Consider the following 19322-nt stretch of genomic DNA (forward strand, 5'->3'; position numbering starts at 1 on the left):
ATAGAGTCATCGCGTAACAGGTGACTGACACACGATGATAATCAAAGGTCGGCGAGAAACCGGTGGTCATTGTAGAATATGACGGAATAATATGAATGTCATTGAACAAAACCGGTGCTAGAACTTGTACGGCTTTCACAATGACGATGCGCAAATACGTGGCGTGCTTCCGGATCTCTCGTTAAAGCCCGATTTCGCGATCAAGTTGGATTTGCCTGGTGAGCCCAGCGTAACCAAACGCAATTTACGTTTAAACAACGCTAGCATGCTAAATTTGCAAAAAATATCTGAGATAAAATGTTGAGAAAATAGTTAATTTTTTAATTAATACTTGGTTCTCTCTCAACTCCAATTAAATAAAATTTTTCGATAAAAAATTATTTTGGAAAAATACGAAATTAAAAAAATTATTCGAATAATATATTCCCCCGGGGTGGGGAAAAGCATAATTTTACTTATGAAAGATGAAGCTCTTAATACGTCAAAAAGACTGTTGGCACTTTTATTTAGAAACCTGCCGGAACGATCGTAATTCTTTTCGCGGCATTTATTATCGCAGCAGCGCGAAGACCCCGAAGGAAGAAACGACTTTAGCATACCCGGCAAAAAGACGCTAAAACGCCGGATTACCATAAAGATACGCAGGGCCAGAGTCGAGACACATTACGCGAGGAATTAGGGGAAGCGTAACAATTAGTCGCGGCTCTTTATGGCGCACACGTTGCTGCTTCCGCGACAATCATTTTCATAATCCGACGCCGGCCGCTGTGCCTTCGTCGCGGACCGCGCATTAAATCGTCAGCTTTGTCTTGGAAGGCTCGCTGCGTCATATCTTTGCAGCAACGCGAAAAAGTCGTTTAAGTGCCGCCGCTTCCATCGCCAAAAGCTGCTGAATAAAAGACGAACTCTCGTTGCATGGCCATAATCTCTTGCAAAGTTTGTATACAAGATGTTCTAATTAAAGTGCTCGCGCTATCCCTGGCTAGACAATAGAAAATGTGATGAAAATTGATAATACAACAACGGCAAAAATATTAAAGGAAAATAATTAAATCGTTAAAGCGAAATAAATATCGGTTTTTAAATGTTGGTTAAAAAAGTGCGAACCGTTCTCTATTTAATCTTATTGTTAAGTAAAAGAAAAAGGATCTCTAATGGTGATCCCAGGACCAAGAGATTAAATTTTCCTCGGAAAAAAAAAAAAAAAACTTGGCGCCAAATTCCTTTGGCAGAAGTGGAACTTTGCTATATCGATTGACTTCCTTTCACGTATCCGTTCTATTGTTTCAAATAAACTTGACAAATGGCCACCTCCGTTATCGTAAACGTTGCCCCGAGCAAGCAACTAAGAGGTAAAAGCACATATTTATTAATTCAACCAGCTCTACCTAACTATTGCGCAGCGTTCCGGCGCATTATAATGCAGTCGCGCGATGGAAAACCTGCCGTTCAATAATTCGATGATCGCGCTCCTTTGTTACGATTACGAGCAACAACAGCCGTGCGGCGAAGTGGAAAAATAATTTGCATAATTCGCCAAGGCTTTCATCCGGACTCCCGCAACTTTCGCGTAACGTTGCACAAACGTTTATTTTCACTGCGATTATAGACGCGCGATATGTGTGTTCTTTACGAGTCGCGTGCGCCCGCGACTCGTTGCGCCATCAAGTAAATTTCGCGATTTTCGCCACGGTGCAGAGGCGAGTTCTCCCCCAAGTCGATAGGTACCTCGCAGTCTTTACTAACGATAGAGTAACCGTCTGTTTTCGAAAGCAGGGGGTTTTGGCCGCGTACTCTTTAGCTTTTATACATGGTATATAACCATCCGGAACCCCGCCCTCGTATGCGCGGCGAAACGATGCGTTAGCTTCGCTGAATGCTGTTGCCCGTGCCCACGTACGGGAAAACTGGATCTGCAACGTGCGAGAGAGGTGCGCCGAGCTACACGGTCTATTCATGTGCAAAGTCTTCCATCCAGAGGCGAACGCGGCGAGAAAACTGAGAAGGTGTCACCTGTACGCGATATCTATTCCCGGCTTAGTCGTCCCACCTCTCAAGATCGAGCAGGACCCCGAGAAATCGCACCGTGGAAATAACACGAAAGTTTATTATCTCTTCAAGTTTTAATCAATCGTTAAACCTATTTTTCCGCACGTAATATATTTTCTTCCAATCTTTATAAATATTACTTTCCGCGTAAGGATTATTAGTCGCAGAAGTTAGTTTGCGTAAACCGATATACCTACGCGTAAAGAGGTGCCTTTGGCAAAGAAATGCGAGCGAGACGTTGAGCGGGGCGCGAAGCGATGCCTGGGATAATATAAATCTAACGTAATAATGAGCTAGCTGCATTTTACGCAACGTTAAACAATTTTTATAATTTGGCCCGCGGAATAGAGAGCAAAACTCGGGACGAATATATCACGGTCTGCTCGCGGACAATATCGCGACCGAGTTCGCAAAAGATGAACGACGGACTTCTCTTGCGAGGTACGAGAATAAACCGACGTCTTTGCCGCGATATGGCCAATAAATTCGCTCGGTCGCACCGCGGCGGCAGCGAAAGGAGGAAGGAAAATCGTACAATACGATACTCGACAAGAACGGTCACCGAAGCGGAGGCCGCGCCGCGCCGCGCCGCGCCGGGACGAGACGGGAGACGCGTGTGTGCCGCACGGAAACTTCTTTCTTCTCTTCTCCTCTCCTCAACTATTATCTTGCCAGTTTGTACCAGGTGCACCGGGGTAGAAACGCCACTGTCGTGCACCGGCGAAGGGGTGTTGCGCGGGCGCTTGGTACGACAACGACGACGACGACGACGACGACGAGGGATGGAGGGAATCGCACGGCACACTCCTGCTTTACATTTTATTGCCCGACGTGGATTCGACCGATTTACATAAAGAGACGAACGCTGTAGTTACATCGGCGGACTGTGAAAGCGATTTGGAGGGAAGGGTACGAAGAGGAAAAAGAGAAGGAGGGATGTTTCTCGTGTCTCCTGCCAGCTTGAGAGGATCCGCGTGCCGTTTGTCGCCCAAGACGAGAGAAATTTGCGATGCAGGAGGTGTGTGAAACGCGAATGCCAATACGTGTCCTACCTTCCTTTCTCTCACCCCCGGTCGCTTTTCTCCCGTTTGGCTTTTTCTCCCGCTCATTTATTTAACATTCCTCGGACAGCTTTACGTAGAAAATTCTTCGTGAACCGGAATTCTTTCGAGACTGATACTCCCCCGGAATTGCTGGAACGTAGAATGGCAGCGGATATTGTGCGCCCGACGGAATGCCCCAGTCGTATGATAACAACGAAGGCATGGCAATAAAACAAGCCTGTAACCGGGCAATAGCGATCGATGCAAATTCGTATGCAATGGTCTTACGCGCGCAGAAATCGCCTACGTGCAAAGTATCGTTACGCGTAAAAATCTGAAATAAAAATTCTTCCGATTCTCGACTTTTGTTGGACTTTCGTTATCGTACACTTTCATCTATTTCGAAGAGAGACGACGGCCATTCTCAGCGCCCGGATTAGTTGCGCTAACGGAATCGCCAACGTTCTAATTCCGCAACTTTAAGGGGATAAACGAGTGCGGAACAACGGGCTTCCTTTGCCGGGGAATTTTCCAAAGTAACGAGTAATCACGCCGAGAGACGGGAAAGAAAGACAATGACGTCACGTTATCGTAGTCGTCGTCGACGTCGTCGTCGTCGTTGCAATTAGCGGTAATTACACGCGTCTAAATCCGGCACGCGGGAATCGCGAGGTTCGACCTCGCTCGCACACTTGATTCCTCCACTTCGCCAAGAGAATCGTTTCTCTCTTCCTTTCTTTCGCTTCCCCGTTCCCTCTCCAGGGTGCCGCAAATCCTCCGGACTGTCGGATCAAGAAGTACCCGCCAGTTAATTAGCTTAACGTCTATGAATTACGGGCGAAATTTCCTCGAGAACTTGTCTTCCTTTCCTTTTCCCGAAGGAAGGAAAGAAGAAATGAGAGAGAGAGAGAGAGAGAGAGAAAACAGGAAAGGAGGAACGCCGGCGATGGGTCCGCGCGTAAACTATCTCCACCGAGTCACCTTGCTACGGTCGAGGTGCTGGACCATTCGTTGTAACTTTGCAATCTACATGATGCACACGGTCGTCATGGCTCTCTGCATAACATATCGCCTGACAAATGTTTAATGCTATCTTTTGTTCTCCAGGATGCAGAATATTTACGGACGAATCGAACTGAGCAAATGGTTCAATGCGATTGCGTAATTCGTCGGGCACAATCTATTACGAGTCGATACAATTGTCTCGTAATATAATTAACTTTCAAACGGCACACTATTCTCGCTCGTTTATTTTTTTTTTTTTTTTTACGTATTCACGAGTTAATTATAAATTCTGCAATTGTTAATACGGACATATACACGCACGGTATCACGAATTTGAGAAGACCACGTCTTCATATTACCGTTACATTTCGAAAGACAAAACGAACTCGGACCGTTACCTAACAGCCGTTTCTTAAGTTCGCAAATACGCGGCGAGTGAAAGCGCGATTCAATATTTAAGTGGTCCCGTCGTAATATACATCGACACCGATTAGAACGCGGTTTGTATTCTCGCTGAACTGGAAGCGCTGTCATAAATTCAACTTTCTGGCATTGCGTCTCTTGTATTAAATAACCGTGAGAGAAACTCCCTGTGATGGCCTGATAATAAATCCAGTTCGACGTGCGAAAACGAACGGTAATATTCAACGCGGAAGATGAGAGAGCGTACAAGTTTTCAAATTGTTACAACGCAAATGTTACGATTATAGTTGTAAGAGAAAATTTTTTGTTTTGAGACTCCCTGGCAAATATTTTTCAGAAAGACAGAAAACCAAAAAAGAGGCAAAAAAAAAAAAACAGGAAAAATATATGTCGCGCTAATTAATACGTTAATGAAACAAAATAATTTCACGACGCCCGCAACCTAATACAAACTAAGCTACACGTGAACTGGTCTCAACCACCATCTTTAATCGGATCTAGATACCACTGACCTAACAAGGACATCCCGAGAACGTGCGGGCGGACCATACTGACAACTTTGTCCGCGATCGCTTTACGAGCAAGGTGTAGGAGAGCCACGTATTCCAATTCGCGTATACTAATTTTGAAACGCTGTTTGCCAGAGATTGTATAATGCAAGTTCTTTTAACTTTTTCGAAAATACGTTTATTTGCGCTGTTAAATCACAAAAAAAAAAAAAATGTTTCTCTTTAACGCCGCAAAATCGAGATTGATTTTCTATAACGGTTTAATAAAAAGATTTGTCGTATCTCGAATTAGAGGTAAACATGCAATAGTAATCCTAATATTCCAACGAGCTCTTCGGATATCCGAATCACATATCGATCTCTCCGTCTTTGCTCGGAACATATCGCGAAAAGAGACTTTGTGTACCGAGATAGAAAGGAACGAGCAGAGTAGTTTGCTTATGGAACGTATCACCCTCACCTGTCGAGCGTCTTCAGGTTCAAAATCAGGGGTTGCTCGGAATCGGGGACGGTGACGTCGCGACGTATCCGGTTGCGATGTCGCTTCAAGGCTACGGTGTCGTATATGGCTGCCTCGTAATACCTGATATACGAGTTGCGCGTGATATCTGAAAAGAAGAAAGAAGGATGTTCTATTAGTGGCTCTCCAAGAAGAATACACGTTGCGCAAACGGTAAACCGCGAGTCACGCAAAGATGAGTCGTGCCCGAAAGATGCGTTTGTATCAGATGTGACCGCAAGCGTGATCGAGGAGGCGAACGAGCGGCCATCTCCTTGAGATAAATTTGAAAAAAATTGCTCCCTTCAATTTTTTCATAAAGGAAAATACTTAGATGGACGTGAAACTTATTTGAGAAAGTAATTTGCTTTTATCGGTACAGAATTTTTTGTATAAATGTACAAATAAATGCATCAAGTCTTGACATGCTATAAAAATATATTTTTTTTTTTTCTTTCTGCTGTCCCTACATGATTTCGTATCAAAGAGCCTTCTCTTATTCCATCAATTGAAATCTACTCGCGCGTCAATAGATGCCGACATTTCGTCGAGAAAGCGCTGCTAAATCAATTAACTTATTTCCGGGTGTTATTATATACATGCCGTGAAATGTTACACTCTCCGCGGAAACCTGTTTAGTATTTTAGGATGAAAGGATCAGGAAATTTTCAGAGGAAACGAGGATTCGCCACGACCACTCGGTTCAGAGAGGTCCTCAGAGACGCGTTTTCAGATCTCGGACGAGTGCAGCGGCCAAAGTGTACTTGTTTCGCGTCTACTTTGTTGAGAGGATGCGCACACATTTAACTATCGGTCTTGCCGTAGAATTTCGATAAAACGGATTTAATAATCTACTAATACTTTTATACGCAAATAAATGATCCGCCGATAACAGAAAATATTTCAAAGCCAGCATACGCTCGGCGAGCACGAAAATAAAATGAATGTTACGCTCGAAAAGGAGAGAATTTCAGCAGATATTTCAGGAACGTGAAAAATCAAATTCAATTCATTCAATATAATTTCATTAATTGTGATCGCGGCACAACGCTATAAAATACATGTCAACGAGTCAAAGAGCACTAGTGCACGAGAAGGCTTCGGATGGCTCAACCGCCATTTGGCAAGCGGAAGGCTCTCGGATCCAATCCGGTCACGTTCGGATCCAGTTTCCTACGTTGAGAGAAAAATTCAGCCCCGACTATAATTTTACGATATTTCTAACGATAAATATAGCCGACTCAACTAGGTATTTTGGTGGGGAGAAATGGTCAAGTCGACTGTATTTCTTCGTTAGAAATATAAAAATATAGCTACAATATATACGTTTCTCTCCTCATCCTCTTAATTTTCGTATTAACCGGACGAATAGGATTTCGAGATACGACTACATATTACGCGATGTACCTATCTGTATTTTAACGAGCGGAGTTGCACACGTGACTTAAACGACTTTCAGAGTAAATGGCCCGAACGATCAATGGGGGGCGACGCAAAACGCAGGTTGTGTCACGTGCTCCTGGATCACAATTAGAGCGCCGTTTAGGGTCGCGTACCATTGTTTCCGTAAATACTACCGATCGAGCGATCAGCGCACAAAAGGAACACCTTGGACAAAGGCTACTATCGGACTTTAGCCATTGCCGACGCGAGTGAACCCCTGCGGGGCATTGAATGGTGGCGGGATTTCGATATCGCCCGAGACACGTGGATTCATTAAAAAACTAGACGCGAGAATTTAAACTTTCCTACGTTATAAAATAAATAATCGCGTATCGAACGGGACACATTTGATATTACGTTGAGCATTAATCTCTATCTATTTTAATCGGTGATTCGATATGCGTTTTGGAAGTCCCTCGCCAGATAAAATATTAAAAAGTTGAGAGCCCCGACTTCGCTTTAACGGACCAACAAAGAGATCTACGTGACTCACCTTTATGCGGGGGTATCGGGTGAAGAGGAGACGCGTCGATGACGACCAGAGTCCAGACGAACAACAGCACAAAGAAAATCGGGCACGTCGGGATGGACCATTGACTCCTGCTGCTCCCCACTGTCGCGGCGTCCGCGGAGCGCATCGCGGGCCCGCGAGCCTCGCGGGGGCCCTCCGGCCCTTCACCCTCGTCGTCCTCCTCCTCCTCCTCCTCCTCCCCCCCTTCTTCGCCCTGCACTGCCAGGGCCACAACGCGCATGGGTCCGACGTTCCGTGCCCCGGCAACGACTAATGGCGCTATCTGCCTTTCGTCGAGGAGTCGGCCGCCGCAGCACTTTGCCAGTCACCTCCCAAGATCATTTCTCCGTCCTTCTTCTCCGGTCGTTCTCCCCCGTCTCCTGCCTGCGCCCCGCCGCCTCTTTCCCTCCGCCACCTTCTCCTCCTCGTCTTGGTCCGTAGGTCGCTCAACCTTTCGACCCCTCCGCCGTCCTCGCCGCCACCGCGCCTCCTCTTTCTCTTTTTTTTTTTTTTTTTTTCGTCTTCTCTTTTTCAGCCGGTTCCACCTCGCTTTACCTTCAACGGTGGTGGATCGACTCCTCCTCGCCGTCCTCTTTCCCCTTCGACGTTCACCACCTCCGAGCACCGCTCTCCCGCCGCCGATCGATTCTGTTGACAAGAATGTAACGTAAAAAAAAATGTAACGAAATGTATATGTATAGCAAAAAAAAAAAAAAAAAAGTTGGTCGCAAAATCGCGCGACGCTATTTCGTCCGGATGAAAATCGGAGGGACCGAGATGAATTAAAGTAGGTACCCGATGTCTCTCGCGACCACGAACCTCGTCGCGCTGCGAAATTACGCGCTCGTTTTCATGCGCAAGAAAGTAATAGGGGTGGCCGAGTGTTTATCTCGTAAAAGTAAACTTGTAAAGCGTAAAAGTTCGAGCTCGCGCGGGCGAGGGAGAGTTCGAGATAGAGTATCGTCGACTCGGCAATTGCGGCTGGAGAATTGTTCGCGCGAACGATCTCGTATAACGTGCCACGTTAGTGGTATACATATACGTATATTTATACAACAGCATGTAACAAAGAACTACACAAAGGGACTACACGTGCAATTTTACGTCGCGATAAATTTTTTTTTTTTTTTTTTCTTTAATAACCCCAAAATAATGGCTTAATATTTTAGCAATCAAAACGCGGCAGTTGATATTTCACGAGAGAAATATAAAAATTTAATACCAGAAAAAGTAATTTGGGGCAACGAAGCAGGACCTACTTTTACTTTACTCTATTTTTTTTTTTTTTTTTTTTTCCAGTTGGTAGAGATAATAATTTGTGTAATATCACGTTGCATAGAACGATAAACATTAACAACACTTTATGAGATAAACTTGTTGATTTATTCGCCGAGTGGTGAATTGTTCGATTGCTCCGAGATATTTTTCCGAACGCGATCTAATTCTATTTTTCAATATCGTCGCAAAACCGTTTGTACGAAAACACGGGACATATAGCAAGACAGAAGAAATTATTTATAAGCAGGGACGATCAAAAATAATGTTCATAAAATACATCAGTTAGGTAGAACGAAAACAGTTTGCATTTTTCATCGAAAAAGTTCTGAAACATGCAAATGAAACGCGCGACTAACTCGACAGTGACTTTCGTATTGTTTAATACTCGACGTGCAAAACCGCTCAATTTTTCTAAAAATGACGACGTCACCTAGATCAAAACGCAATTAATAACGGACGTTACGTGAATCCACATTTTTCCTCGACGTTCTGAGATACAGATCGCGAAAAAATATGCGTTTCACGAGATCACGAGATGAATAATAATGATACCCGGCGGGAGAAGTACTCGGAATATTACAAAAATACGTCGCGAAATACAAAAAGAATAATTGGAAGACTAGCGCGATGAGGAAAAAAAAAATTGCAAATTTATAACTAGATATAATGAAATTGTGTAACTGCCGTTTGTTCCGTTTCCGATATATCGTATTATATCAATTTCCGTAATGCCCCACGCCAGCGGGTACGGAATTTTCGACGCGCGAAAAAAGATTTGCGTTTTATTTTTCACGAGGAATTGATTTGATGGTTATCTGGAAAAAAATAAAAAAATAATAATAATAATTCGTACATCCGTTTGCCTTTGCGTTTTTCACAAGGGAATAAAACGAAATAATGAACGGGATGCATTCTTGGGGGAGAAAATAAAAAGACGACGCGCGTATCTAAACTAAATATATAGTATAAACTTTAACATATTCCGGCTCGGCCTGGCGTGGCGTGGCGTGGCGTGGTAACGTCAAGAAACGCATGCTCTAATGGGTAAATAAAAGTGCATGCATCGTGACGGCGGCGTCGCGACGCGTCGGCGCGCAAGCTCAACATCACCGTGGCGATAATACATTTTTCCGCGACGAGACGCGTCGCGACGCGACGCATAATCCACGAATAAATCATGTTTATGCTTGCGCCCGCGAGCAATGAACAACAGCAGCTGATTCTTCCGAATATTCCGCTCGGAACGAAGAAAAATCGAAAAGAGAAAAAAGATATAAAATTAATATCCAAATTTCCCTGCACATGTGATAAAACGAGACGTAATAAAATTAATTTTAAAAACTTATAAAATTCCCCCGACTCATCTAAATAAATCTCTATAAAATAATCATACGGATTAATAGAAAGAGAGACTCGAGGGAAGCTGCGAGGCAAATTTGCATAAACTTTAAAGTGTCAACGTTCCGCCGATGATCCCGTTCAAACGTTATTTTAACCCGATTTGACAAATCCCGGGAGTTTCGATTAGCAGAATCTCGTACATGGGATCTTGCTCATTTTCTCGCGTCGGAGATACCCACGTCTTTTTTTTTTGAGCCGAACGTAAAGTTGACAATTAGGTAGGTAGGTAGGACGCAATATTTCAAGGAACTCCAAAGTTCGTCCCCGAAATAAATTACACAGGGCCGCGGAGCACTGCGGTCGGATACACTTTCCCGGCACGCTGTGTTAGAGACGGTCCCCGAGCGGGATAGACCCTACATTCCGAAAATGGAATGTCGACGGGATGTTCGTACGAGGAGCTTTATCGCGCCTCGTCCGCACAGGCGGAAGAATGACCTGGCGCGGCGAAAGCCATTACTCGCATTTCGCAAGTCCTGGCACGGTGAAACGGCAAATTTACCCGGCTCGCGTTTGACGATCACTTCGCGACGAGACACCCTAAAGTGAGAAAGGAGATTTCGACTTTTTCTTCCGCTCGTCATCCGCATTGAAGGATTGAAAATAGAAAGAGCAAAAATACCCCGTTATTTTTAATTTTTTTTTTATTTAATTTACCGCAGCTATTAGCCAAGTTGCTATATTGCGCATTTCTACTCGTCTCTAAGTGCGGATCATCACCTCTGTGAAAGGAGTCCTTTCGTTTTTCTACCTGGTTTTTCCCTTCGAGCGAGAACTCGAAGTGAATTCGCCTTGAGCCGAAGAAAACCCGTTCCTCCGATGCATTCACCGCGAATGATTCATCCGCGTGGGCACGGAACCAAGTATTTTTCTCGAGAGAATAGATGAATCTCGGCGTACAAAACTCGCGAGTTTTCTCATAGGCCACAATAGGATATGGAAATTCGACCTCGGCATCTCGCGCGACGTCGTACGTAGACGATCGTCTCTATTAATCCACGCCAAACCTCGACGTCCTCTGCATTACGGGACACGCGGCGTATCCAGGATCCTCTCGTCTCGCCGGCCACCGAAATTCCACCGCGATAGCCCCGGAATATCGACGGAGAAACCAAGAGAATCGGGGTGTCGTAAGCGCCGTCGTTCTCCGGCGAACACGATCGGACAATTTTCCGTCGAGTGCGCCTCGCTGAACCGTTACCTCGCAACGCGCGCGCGCCAGCGAAACACGTTTTGCGTAATGTCCCAGCGGGAGAGAGAGATAGAACCCGGACGAATAGAATAATTACGAAGAAGCCAACCCGGCACGTCGTGCAATGACGATCGAACCTTCTTTAGAACCGCGATGAATTTCTAATTCGATGGCTGCCTCGACGCTCGAGAATGCACCTCAAGAAATACAAGTTCTTCTCTTTGTTTTTTCTACAACACCCTGCTAGGAGCATCGAAATCCTTTTTCTTTTTTTATCCTCAACTAAGCGACGTCAATTTAATTAACATAAAAAGCCAAGCTGTATTATTAATACTCGACACTTCTTTATACTCGTGCAGTTTTTCTTCAAGCTATATTTACCTGGCATCTAACCACCGCGCCTTATTTTTAATATTCGTGCATTATAACGTTATTCCGTATGTGGGCTGGCGCTATCCATCGGGATTTCATCGTGTATTATGAATATCCACCCTAGTTTCACGTTGAAGCAACAAAGTCAGAAATTCGAAACAACTTTCGCATCTGCGCCGCGTTTATTGCAACCGAAAAGTCTGACGTGACAGAGAAGGATCAATCTTGATATTAAATCGTATTAAATTATCCCGGGGGCGACAGGCACACTTTTATGCACCCTCGAAACATAATTAACCCAGTCGTACGAAAAAGCGCTAATTGTCACTTGAGTTCCGCGGACCCCCGAACGTTCAAAAGCCCGATCGTCGTTAGTTTCAAACTCCATTTTATTTTTACTTCCCGATGGATTCACGGAATAACAATGGCTCGTTGCTCGACAGATCTAAACTTTTCCGCTACTTCCGCTATTACCCCCAATTACAGTCCCGCGGGGCGAACGTTTTCTTTGACGACTTGCGATTAGACGTAACGTAACGAAACGCTTTGTTTTTTACCAAAAAAAATCGGTCGCGCATACTCTATATTATATTATTGGTCGCGTTCGTACTTGTCTCGAAAGCGTTGACGAGTCGTTACGATTTTCCGTCGCAAATATTTCCCGACGTTTAGAGCATCGACTCGAGTCGTGGGATGAGGTGAAACTAGCTCGTCTTTTGTTGTCACAAGTCTTTTTAAAGGCTCGCACAATTTATGCAAATTGTTCCGCGCAAAAAACGACATGTCCAAACAACGCGAGCGGGAAAAATCTTCGACAGCTTTTTAATTAACTAAGACCAAAGATACTTTTGTCACGATGTATTTAAAAGACTTGCTCGTCGTGAAAACTTGAGAAAGGAACGTAAAAAAAAAAAAAAAGAAAGAACAAAACAGCGAGCTCTTTGTAATTAATTTTGCAATAGTACAAATAAAAACTTGCCACGTTAATTAATTATATATTTTAATAATTTCGATAATTAAATACGTTATTAAACAATTTGCATTATCCATTAATTTCCTACGGTATCAATCGTTTTAAAATCGTTGTAAAAGTATAAGTTGCTTGAAATTAAAATAACTATACCGTTTTCACTTTCTGTTTCGGTAAAAGTCACATTTTCTCGTTAGTTGTTTAAATTCTCCTTACTTGGATGAAATTGTTATCGTCGTCGAAAATAACGATCGCGGGCCGATTAAGATCAATTCGCCGTGTCGATCGCGCCCGCCGCGGCCAATTTCACGCGTCTCGCTCCGCGAGTGGAGCCGGAACCCGTTGCCCGAAGCCAGCTAATCACGCTCCTTTCATTCCGATCGGAGCGGATATAAATGAGGGACGGCGCGCGAGCGCTCGACTCGTGACGAAATCCCGGGGATACGCAATAACACGCGGTATGCATAAATATATGAAACGCTATCTCGCACCGCCGCTTATTCTCTCCAACAGTTCGCGCGACGAAAATGGCGGTCATTTCGACGCCGCGGACGCGCGACGCTCTCTCAAACGCGGTTTCAGGATCAGGCAGCGCGAGGAACGAGGGTCCTCGCATATTAACGATTAATCTCAGCGGAATTTAACGCAGCGCGCGCGGCGACAGACGCCAGCACAAGCGAGGTTCGAAAGTTTAAGCGCGGAAAATGGCGCCACCTCGCTTTGAATTCATGCCGAAGACCGCGGAGTTTGCTCGGACTCGAAATTCATTAGAGGACACGCGGAACCACCAGAGATACATCTCGATACCCCCGCGCTCGTCGTGTACTAGCAAGCAGCCGTCTATCATGCGCGTTCGACACTTACCGAGACCCAACTCGCCTTTGCTCCGCGAGTCCTGGTGCCGCTAGCAGGAGAACCTTGGCCGGCTGAGGACGAGGATGTGCTCCAACCGAGGAGGAAGTTCGCTCGGAGCTCCGGATATCATCGGCGTTCATCGCCGCGTGACGACGCCGCCGCCCGTGTGTACGCCGGGCATTCGGAATACATTCGCGCACACACCGTTCACACACACCCGCGAAAGAGGGAGAGAGAGAGAGAGAGAGAGAGAGCGCGCGCACACACACGTGTCGGAGGTGAGAAAGGACCGACGGCGTCGCTTTTCGATCCGACTGTGCGACAACCGAAGCACAATTACCGCACACGAAAACGGCAGGAGTCTCGCGCGCGAGCGCGCAGCGAACTCGCGCGACGACCGAGCGAGTGGACGAGCACGAAAAAAACCACCTACGTAGAGCGCGTTCCGCAACGCACTGACGAGACGCGACCGGTCGCGGGCGAAGACTCCCGAGTCCCGAGGCCAACGACACCCTCCACCAATCGCGCGTATTCGACCCAGCTATATCCCCACTCGAACTCCCAATCCCGTACGACCTTTCCTTCCACCCGCCGCGCAGTCCGCCGCTCCGTCTGAACGGCCGGCGCAGACTTCTCGCCGTTACCCTTCCCCTTCACTCCCACTTCCCACTCCTTCATCCCGCCGTTTACGCGCTTTTTCCTCTTTCCTTCTTCCCGATGCCACACACGAACATATTTATTGTACCAAATGTTGAAGATAATTAAAGCCTTTCGCTCCGATTGCGCGTAAGGGCCGATTAAGTTATACGTATCGCTGAAATATATTTTTATTACACATACATCTCCGCCGGAGCGTCCAAGTATTCGCTTTTTTTCTCCTCTCCTTTTTTCTGCCGTCGATCGTCTCTCGCGCCAAGTCGCTTCTCATCGCGCGAGAGGAACGGACTTATTCAATTCCTCTCGCGTTCTCTCGTCCATTCCCTCCTCTCCGCGGTCGTTCTATCTCGCGAGCATTCGTCGCCCAACCTCCGATCGCGTCTCCTTTGTACAAGAGAAGGAAGATCGAAGTAACAGAATGCGAGCAGGCTAACGTGTCGCGAACTTTCTCCTCCTCGCATCCTTTACGCCGATATTGCGCTCAACTTCTACCCTAGCTCGATATCTCTTTCTCTTACCTTCTTCTCTTTCACCCCGCGGATCTACATTTATTTTGAACCGCCGCTACCTCTCACCTTCCGCCCATCTGTCGCGCTATATATTTTCGTATCTGTCGTTCGGTATATTGCCTTCCACCCTCCGTATAAGCGAAACGTGCGCGCGTACCTTTTCTTACGAACGAAGGAACGATCTATCAATGAAACAAAAGGAAAGCGCGCGCAAAGGACGGTGACAAAAGGGCGGCGGCGACGACGACGACGACGACGAAGGTGAGAGAATTAAGGTGGAATCCGTCCTCTCGTCCCCGTCGCCCGATTGTCGACGGCGCGAAACCATTACCCCGGGAATGTTGCGTCCGTGGATTAGTTTGATTATCGACATGCGGCGGCGTCGAGGCCGCGAGCAATTTAATTATGGAAACGGTATGCTGCAAAGGACGAGCCCGCGATATCCAATTAGTTTCCACGGGTTGCTGCGAGGCCACGCGCACGCTTCTAACGATTGCCGGCTTCCCTCGAGACCGTTAACCGTTCGCAACTATCGAACGGCGACGCGATCTGCCTCCCATAAGAAATAACTCGGGAACTGATGTACGTACATGTCTTCCCAGGAATCGACGCGTCTTCGTAATTTTATTTCCCGAGATGGGGAAAAGTTGTTACGTCTCCATAAAGAAAATATCAAATCCTCCTTCGGAACGAGTTGATTTCGTAAAAGGCGTTTAAGATTGATGACGAAAGCCTTTTTAACAGAGGCGAGAAGCGTTAATCAATATCCCCTAGAAAGCATACGCTGGGCATATTTGAAATAAATTTTAATACTCACAGCCGCCTCCGGAAGGCAGACGATTACCGCATCATTGTTCCGTTTGGCTATTCTTTTCGCCGCATCGTTGCGCCACCAGCCCTTTATCTCTCTCTCTCTCTCTCTTTTTAATTGCCGTTTGATGGCGAGCCGATCGCATTAGTCGCAATTAGCGCGGAATTTATTTCCTAAAAAGTTGGTAACGCCCCACTTGATTAATTACTTTTCCCCAACCTTATATCTTGAACGAATCGTTACAAGAATATTGGTTACTAAGCGGGGATATAATTACCTATTATATTTCCTATCACATTTTATCGGAAAGTTATAAACATTGAAATGGCCACGATTGAAAATCGAATCGTTCCTAAAATCAAATACATAAGATAATTATACCGTCCATCGAAAATAAAACATAAAATCTAAGAATATTACTATTTTTAATTATAATGTAATACGAGAAACTTTTAAAATAATTGGAATATACATTTAAATGTCATGTTATATGCATGAACGTACAATATATCAAAAACTTAGCGTGTATTATAGATCACTGGAAAGTAATTTTAATATCGTCTAGACTAAACAAAAAAAAACTGTTTTATTCCAACTCAATTTACAAAATTAACTCTGTTGTAAAATCTCGGTCAACTCCTGAAATAACCTTTTAAAGGTTTCTTGTTTTTATTATTCGTAAACTGAATGCTTTTTAATAGACCAGATGTAAAGAAAGACCGACATATGTCAAAGCTTCTTTTTTAAGATCTGAAAACAATATCGAAGATTGTTCCAATTAATTCTGAAACGCGTAAAATAGAATCTTTGTCATTTTGCAACACGTACTTACTTTCAATTTCGATGTCTCTGAACTGTTATTTAATTCACAAATCTTTTCCCTTTTAATCTCTTCGCTCTAAATATGCCAGGATTGTTTCTCTCGTATTTATGCAAATTTCTATAGAAAACAAAAATAAAATAAAAAAAAATTCAATTACTTTAAAACCGGGAGCTGTAAATCGAGATCCGTATAAACAGAAAAAACGTCTTAAAAAAACGAAATAACGTTCGGAAGAGCATCCGATATTGTGCAAAAGAATTCAACCATTAACAACGCGGAAATAAGTCTGACATGTACAAACTTCGTAAAATTAATCATTATATTGAATCAGGAACTTACAAAATAACGTTTAAAATAAGAAAATGGAAAAAAAATAATAGATAACGCAAAAAAACAAGCGCAAAATATCTCGCGATTGTTATTCACCAAAGAGAACACAGGATGTAATCTGATATCTATGCAACAATTGGAAAAATAAAATAAGATATATGTCAATCACTATCGGATTTATTGCCTATCTTTAAAATGCATTTAAAAGATTTTTCTTCTTCTTTATAATGTCGATATTCTGATTTTAATTCCCACATATTTCTATAAAGATTTTTCTAATTATAATTACAAACTTTGTTAAGAATTTCTTTTAGATAAACTTAAAATTAATATATTTTAATATTGAGTTGGCAATTTCCAAAATAAACTATTCTTATATTTTTAATTATTGTGCAAACAGGTAAAAAAAATATATAATAATAGGTTGTCTTGTGATTTTTATAAGATCTCTTATAATATAATAATCATGTTTCTCAAGTACTGCAAAAAGCATGTCTAGCACAGCACATTTGTCATCTCTCATTTTTTTTCCTTCTGCTTTTTTCTTCTTAGTATATTTGATTTATAAAATGTTATTTTATGTTCAACTCAAAAAATGTTATCGTAATATATTTAAAAACGAATAAATAAATGACTTTTACATTATGTTTATGATCAGATATAGGTTTGAAATTTTGCACAACTCTAACTGCTAGACTTGTGTTTGTGGCACTGAAGTTCGTTTTACAACTGTTAAGTCTGATGTATTAATACAGTAATTATAGCTTCATAAAGTACTTGAACATAGTTCCTAAAACACATAAAATCAAAGTTTAGTTATTGAGTCATTTGTTTTAATATACAAATAATTTAAATCAATTTATAAGACGCACGTTGCCACACTGATTCAACATACATACCTATATTCAGTATCTCTGGAAAAGCAACAATTTTTTCACATTGCTTTATATACAAGACATCCCGTTCCTATCAATTCTGGTGTACTGTCTTTGCTACGACTTTCATACTGTCATGTACACAAAATGCTTTGTCAGCGGTATTAACTAGAAAACAGAAATTTGGTCAATTTATACCATACTGCCACGTTGTCACCAGTGTCCAGAGTTATTTGAACATTGCTCCTAAAACACATAAAATAAAAGTTTAATTATTACGTAGTTTTAATATACGAATAATTTAAACCAATTTATAAGACGTACATTGTCGCACTAATTCAGCACGCATACTTATACTCACTATCTCTGGAAAAGCAACATTTTTTTCATATCGCTTTATACACAAGACATCCCAACGTTCTTATCAATTCTGGTTTACTGTTCTCGCTACAACTTTAACACTATTATGTACACAAAATATTTTGTCAGCGGCATTAACTAAGAAACAGGAACCTGGTCGATCCATACTATACCACCATGTAGTCAGCATTGTCCAGAGTTACTTGGCAAGATGCTTCAACATTCAAAACTCTATCGTGAGCATTTCCCACAAACAGAAACGTAACTTCTACGTCATAATTATTGTCCCATATTATTACATTCTGCAAAAATAAATGTATATATATGTAAATAAATGTATTTAAAAGTAACTCTACTTTTAACCTAAAACACATACCTGTCACTCTTTATAGTCTTATAAAAAATAGTTCCTGTTGATGTATAGGCTTGGCAGTTTTTTGGCAGCAAAAAAAAGGTTCAAATTTGATAGAAAATTAAACGGGACCCTCCAGAAATCAGTAGAACTTTTTTTTCAAGCTGTAGAAGCACAGTGAAACTTCTATGACCCTCGCAGCACACCAATCACCAGAAAACTGAAATATAAATTTATTTACAGTTAAGAGAATTATTAAATTGTAATTATAACACTCTAGTACACTAAATAAAAACGATTTTAAGTCAGAAATTTAACTTGAAAGCCTGAAAATAATTTATTCAAGAGTAACTCTACTTCTAACCTATAACACGTACCTGTCACTTTTTAAACTCTTAATAAAAATAATTCCCGTCGTTGTACAGGCTTGACACTTTTTGGGCAGCAAGAAGAAGCTTCAAAATTGATAAAAAATCCAACGAGACCGCCGAAAAAGCAGCAAAACTTTTTTGATAATGTGTAGAAGCACAGGAAAACTTCTGTGACCTTCACAGCTCTCCATTCACCAGAAAACTGTTTGTGGTGTGTAAAAATAAAGGAGCTTTTACACTCGATGAAATAAAATTAGTTATACATTTAATTAACTGATATTTACACATAGGAATAATTAGTTCAGAATATCAATCACAGGGACGTTCACGACTAGCTGTTATTTTTCCGACTTCAAATGTAACACCCTTGAAAAGTGCTAATCAATAAATCTTGACCAGCGATATTGTGCACTCGTGTATAGTCGATAAGTCTCATTAGCATTTTTTTTTTTCTTTCATAATTAGTACCTATTAATTGGCATGCATACGGCAAAAGTCACGTATGTAAACATATAATGCGCGACATACACTATAGCTTGTTTCAACTCGCTTTATCAAATTGATATCGTCCGGCAAAATCCTGATAAAAAAAATGGCTTGCCGACGTTTGTTGATTAGAAAAATTTAGCCTCTCTCGCAGAAGAGTTCTGATACTGACGTAATTCCCCTTCCATTCAAGATTAC

At 42.9% G+C, this 19322-nt stretch overlaps 1 protein-coding gene and 1 long non-coding RNA gene across 9 annotated transcripts in view; both read right to left on the reverse strand.

The window, feature by feature from the left end:
* The window catches only part of LOC139109092 (disintegrin and metalloproteinase domain-containing protein 10), a 48955-nt gene extending 34760 nt beyond the window's left edge, over positions 1 to 14195 (reverse strand). Inside the window, exons 1-3 of one of the 2 annotated variants that reach the window (XR_011546793.1) lie at positions 13560 to 14189; positions 7465 to 8130; positions 5490 to 5637 (exon numbers count right to left, since the gene is read on the reverse strand). Coding sequence is in view for 1 of the 2 variants with exons in the window: in XM_070667926.1 (XP_070524027.1) it covers positions 5490 to 5637; positions 7465 to 7723 (407 nt within the window). In the remaining variant the exon portion in view is untranslated. Of the gene's footprint in view, positions 1 to 5489; positions 5638 to 7464; positions 8131 to 13559 lie in introns of both variants that reach the window. The other variant, XM_070667926.1, reaches the window with a different exon arrangement.
* An 817-nt stretch (positions 14196 to 15012) lies between these two features.
* Positions 15013 to 19274, reverse strand: LOC139111467 (uncharacterized). Of its 7 annotated transcripts, none has more exons than XR_011547249.1 (7): positions 18645 to 19274; positions 18292 to 18487; positions 18084 to 18217; positions 17917 to 18002; positions 17580 to 17801; positions 15534 to 17470; positions 15013 to 15449 (listed from the first exon to the last, which is right to left on the reverse strand). It is a non-coding gene; the product is annotated as an uncharacterized lncRNA (long non-coding RNA). The 7 variants fall into 7 exon arrangements; XR_011547226.1 differs by having other exon boundaries at positions 15014 to 15449; positions 17880 to 18002; XR_011547232.1 differs by having other exon boundaries at positions 15014 to 15449; positions 17917 to 18008.
* Positions 19275 to 19322: the final 48 nt, after the last annotated feature.

This window comes from Cardiocondyla obscurior, linkage group LG01 (genome assembly GCF_019399895.1).
Source record: "Cardiocondyla obscurior isolate alpha-2009 linkage group LG01, Cobs3.1, whole genome shotgun sequence".
Lineage (NCBI taxonomy): Eukaryota > Metazoa > Arthropoda > Insecta > Hymenoptera > Formicidae > Cardiocondyla > Cardiocondyla obscurior.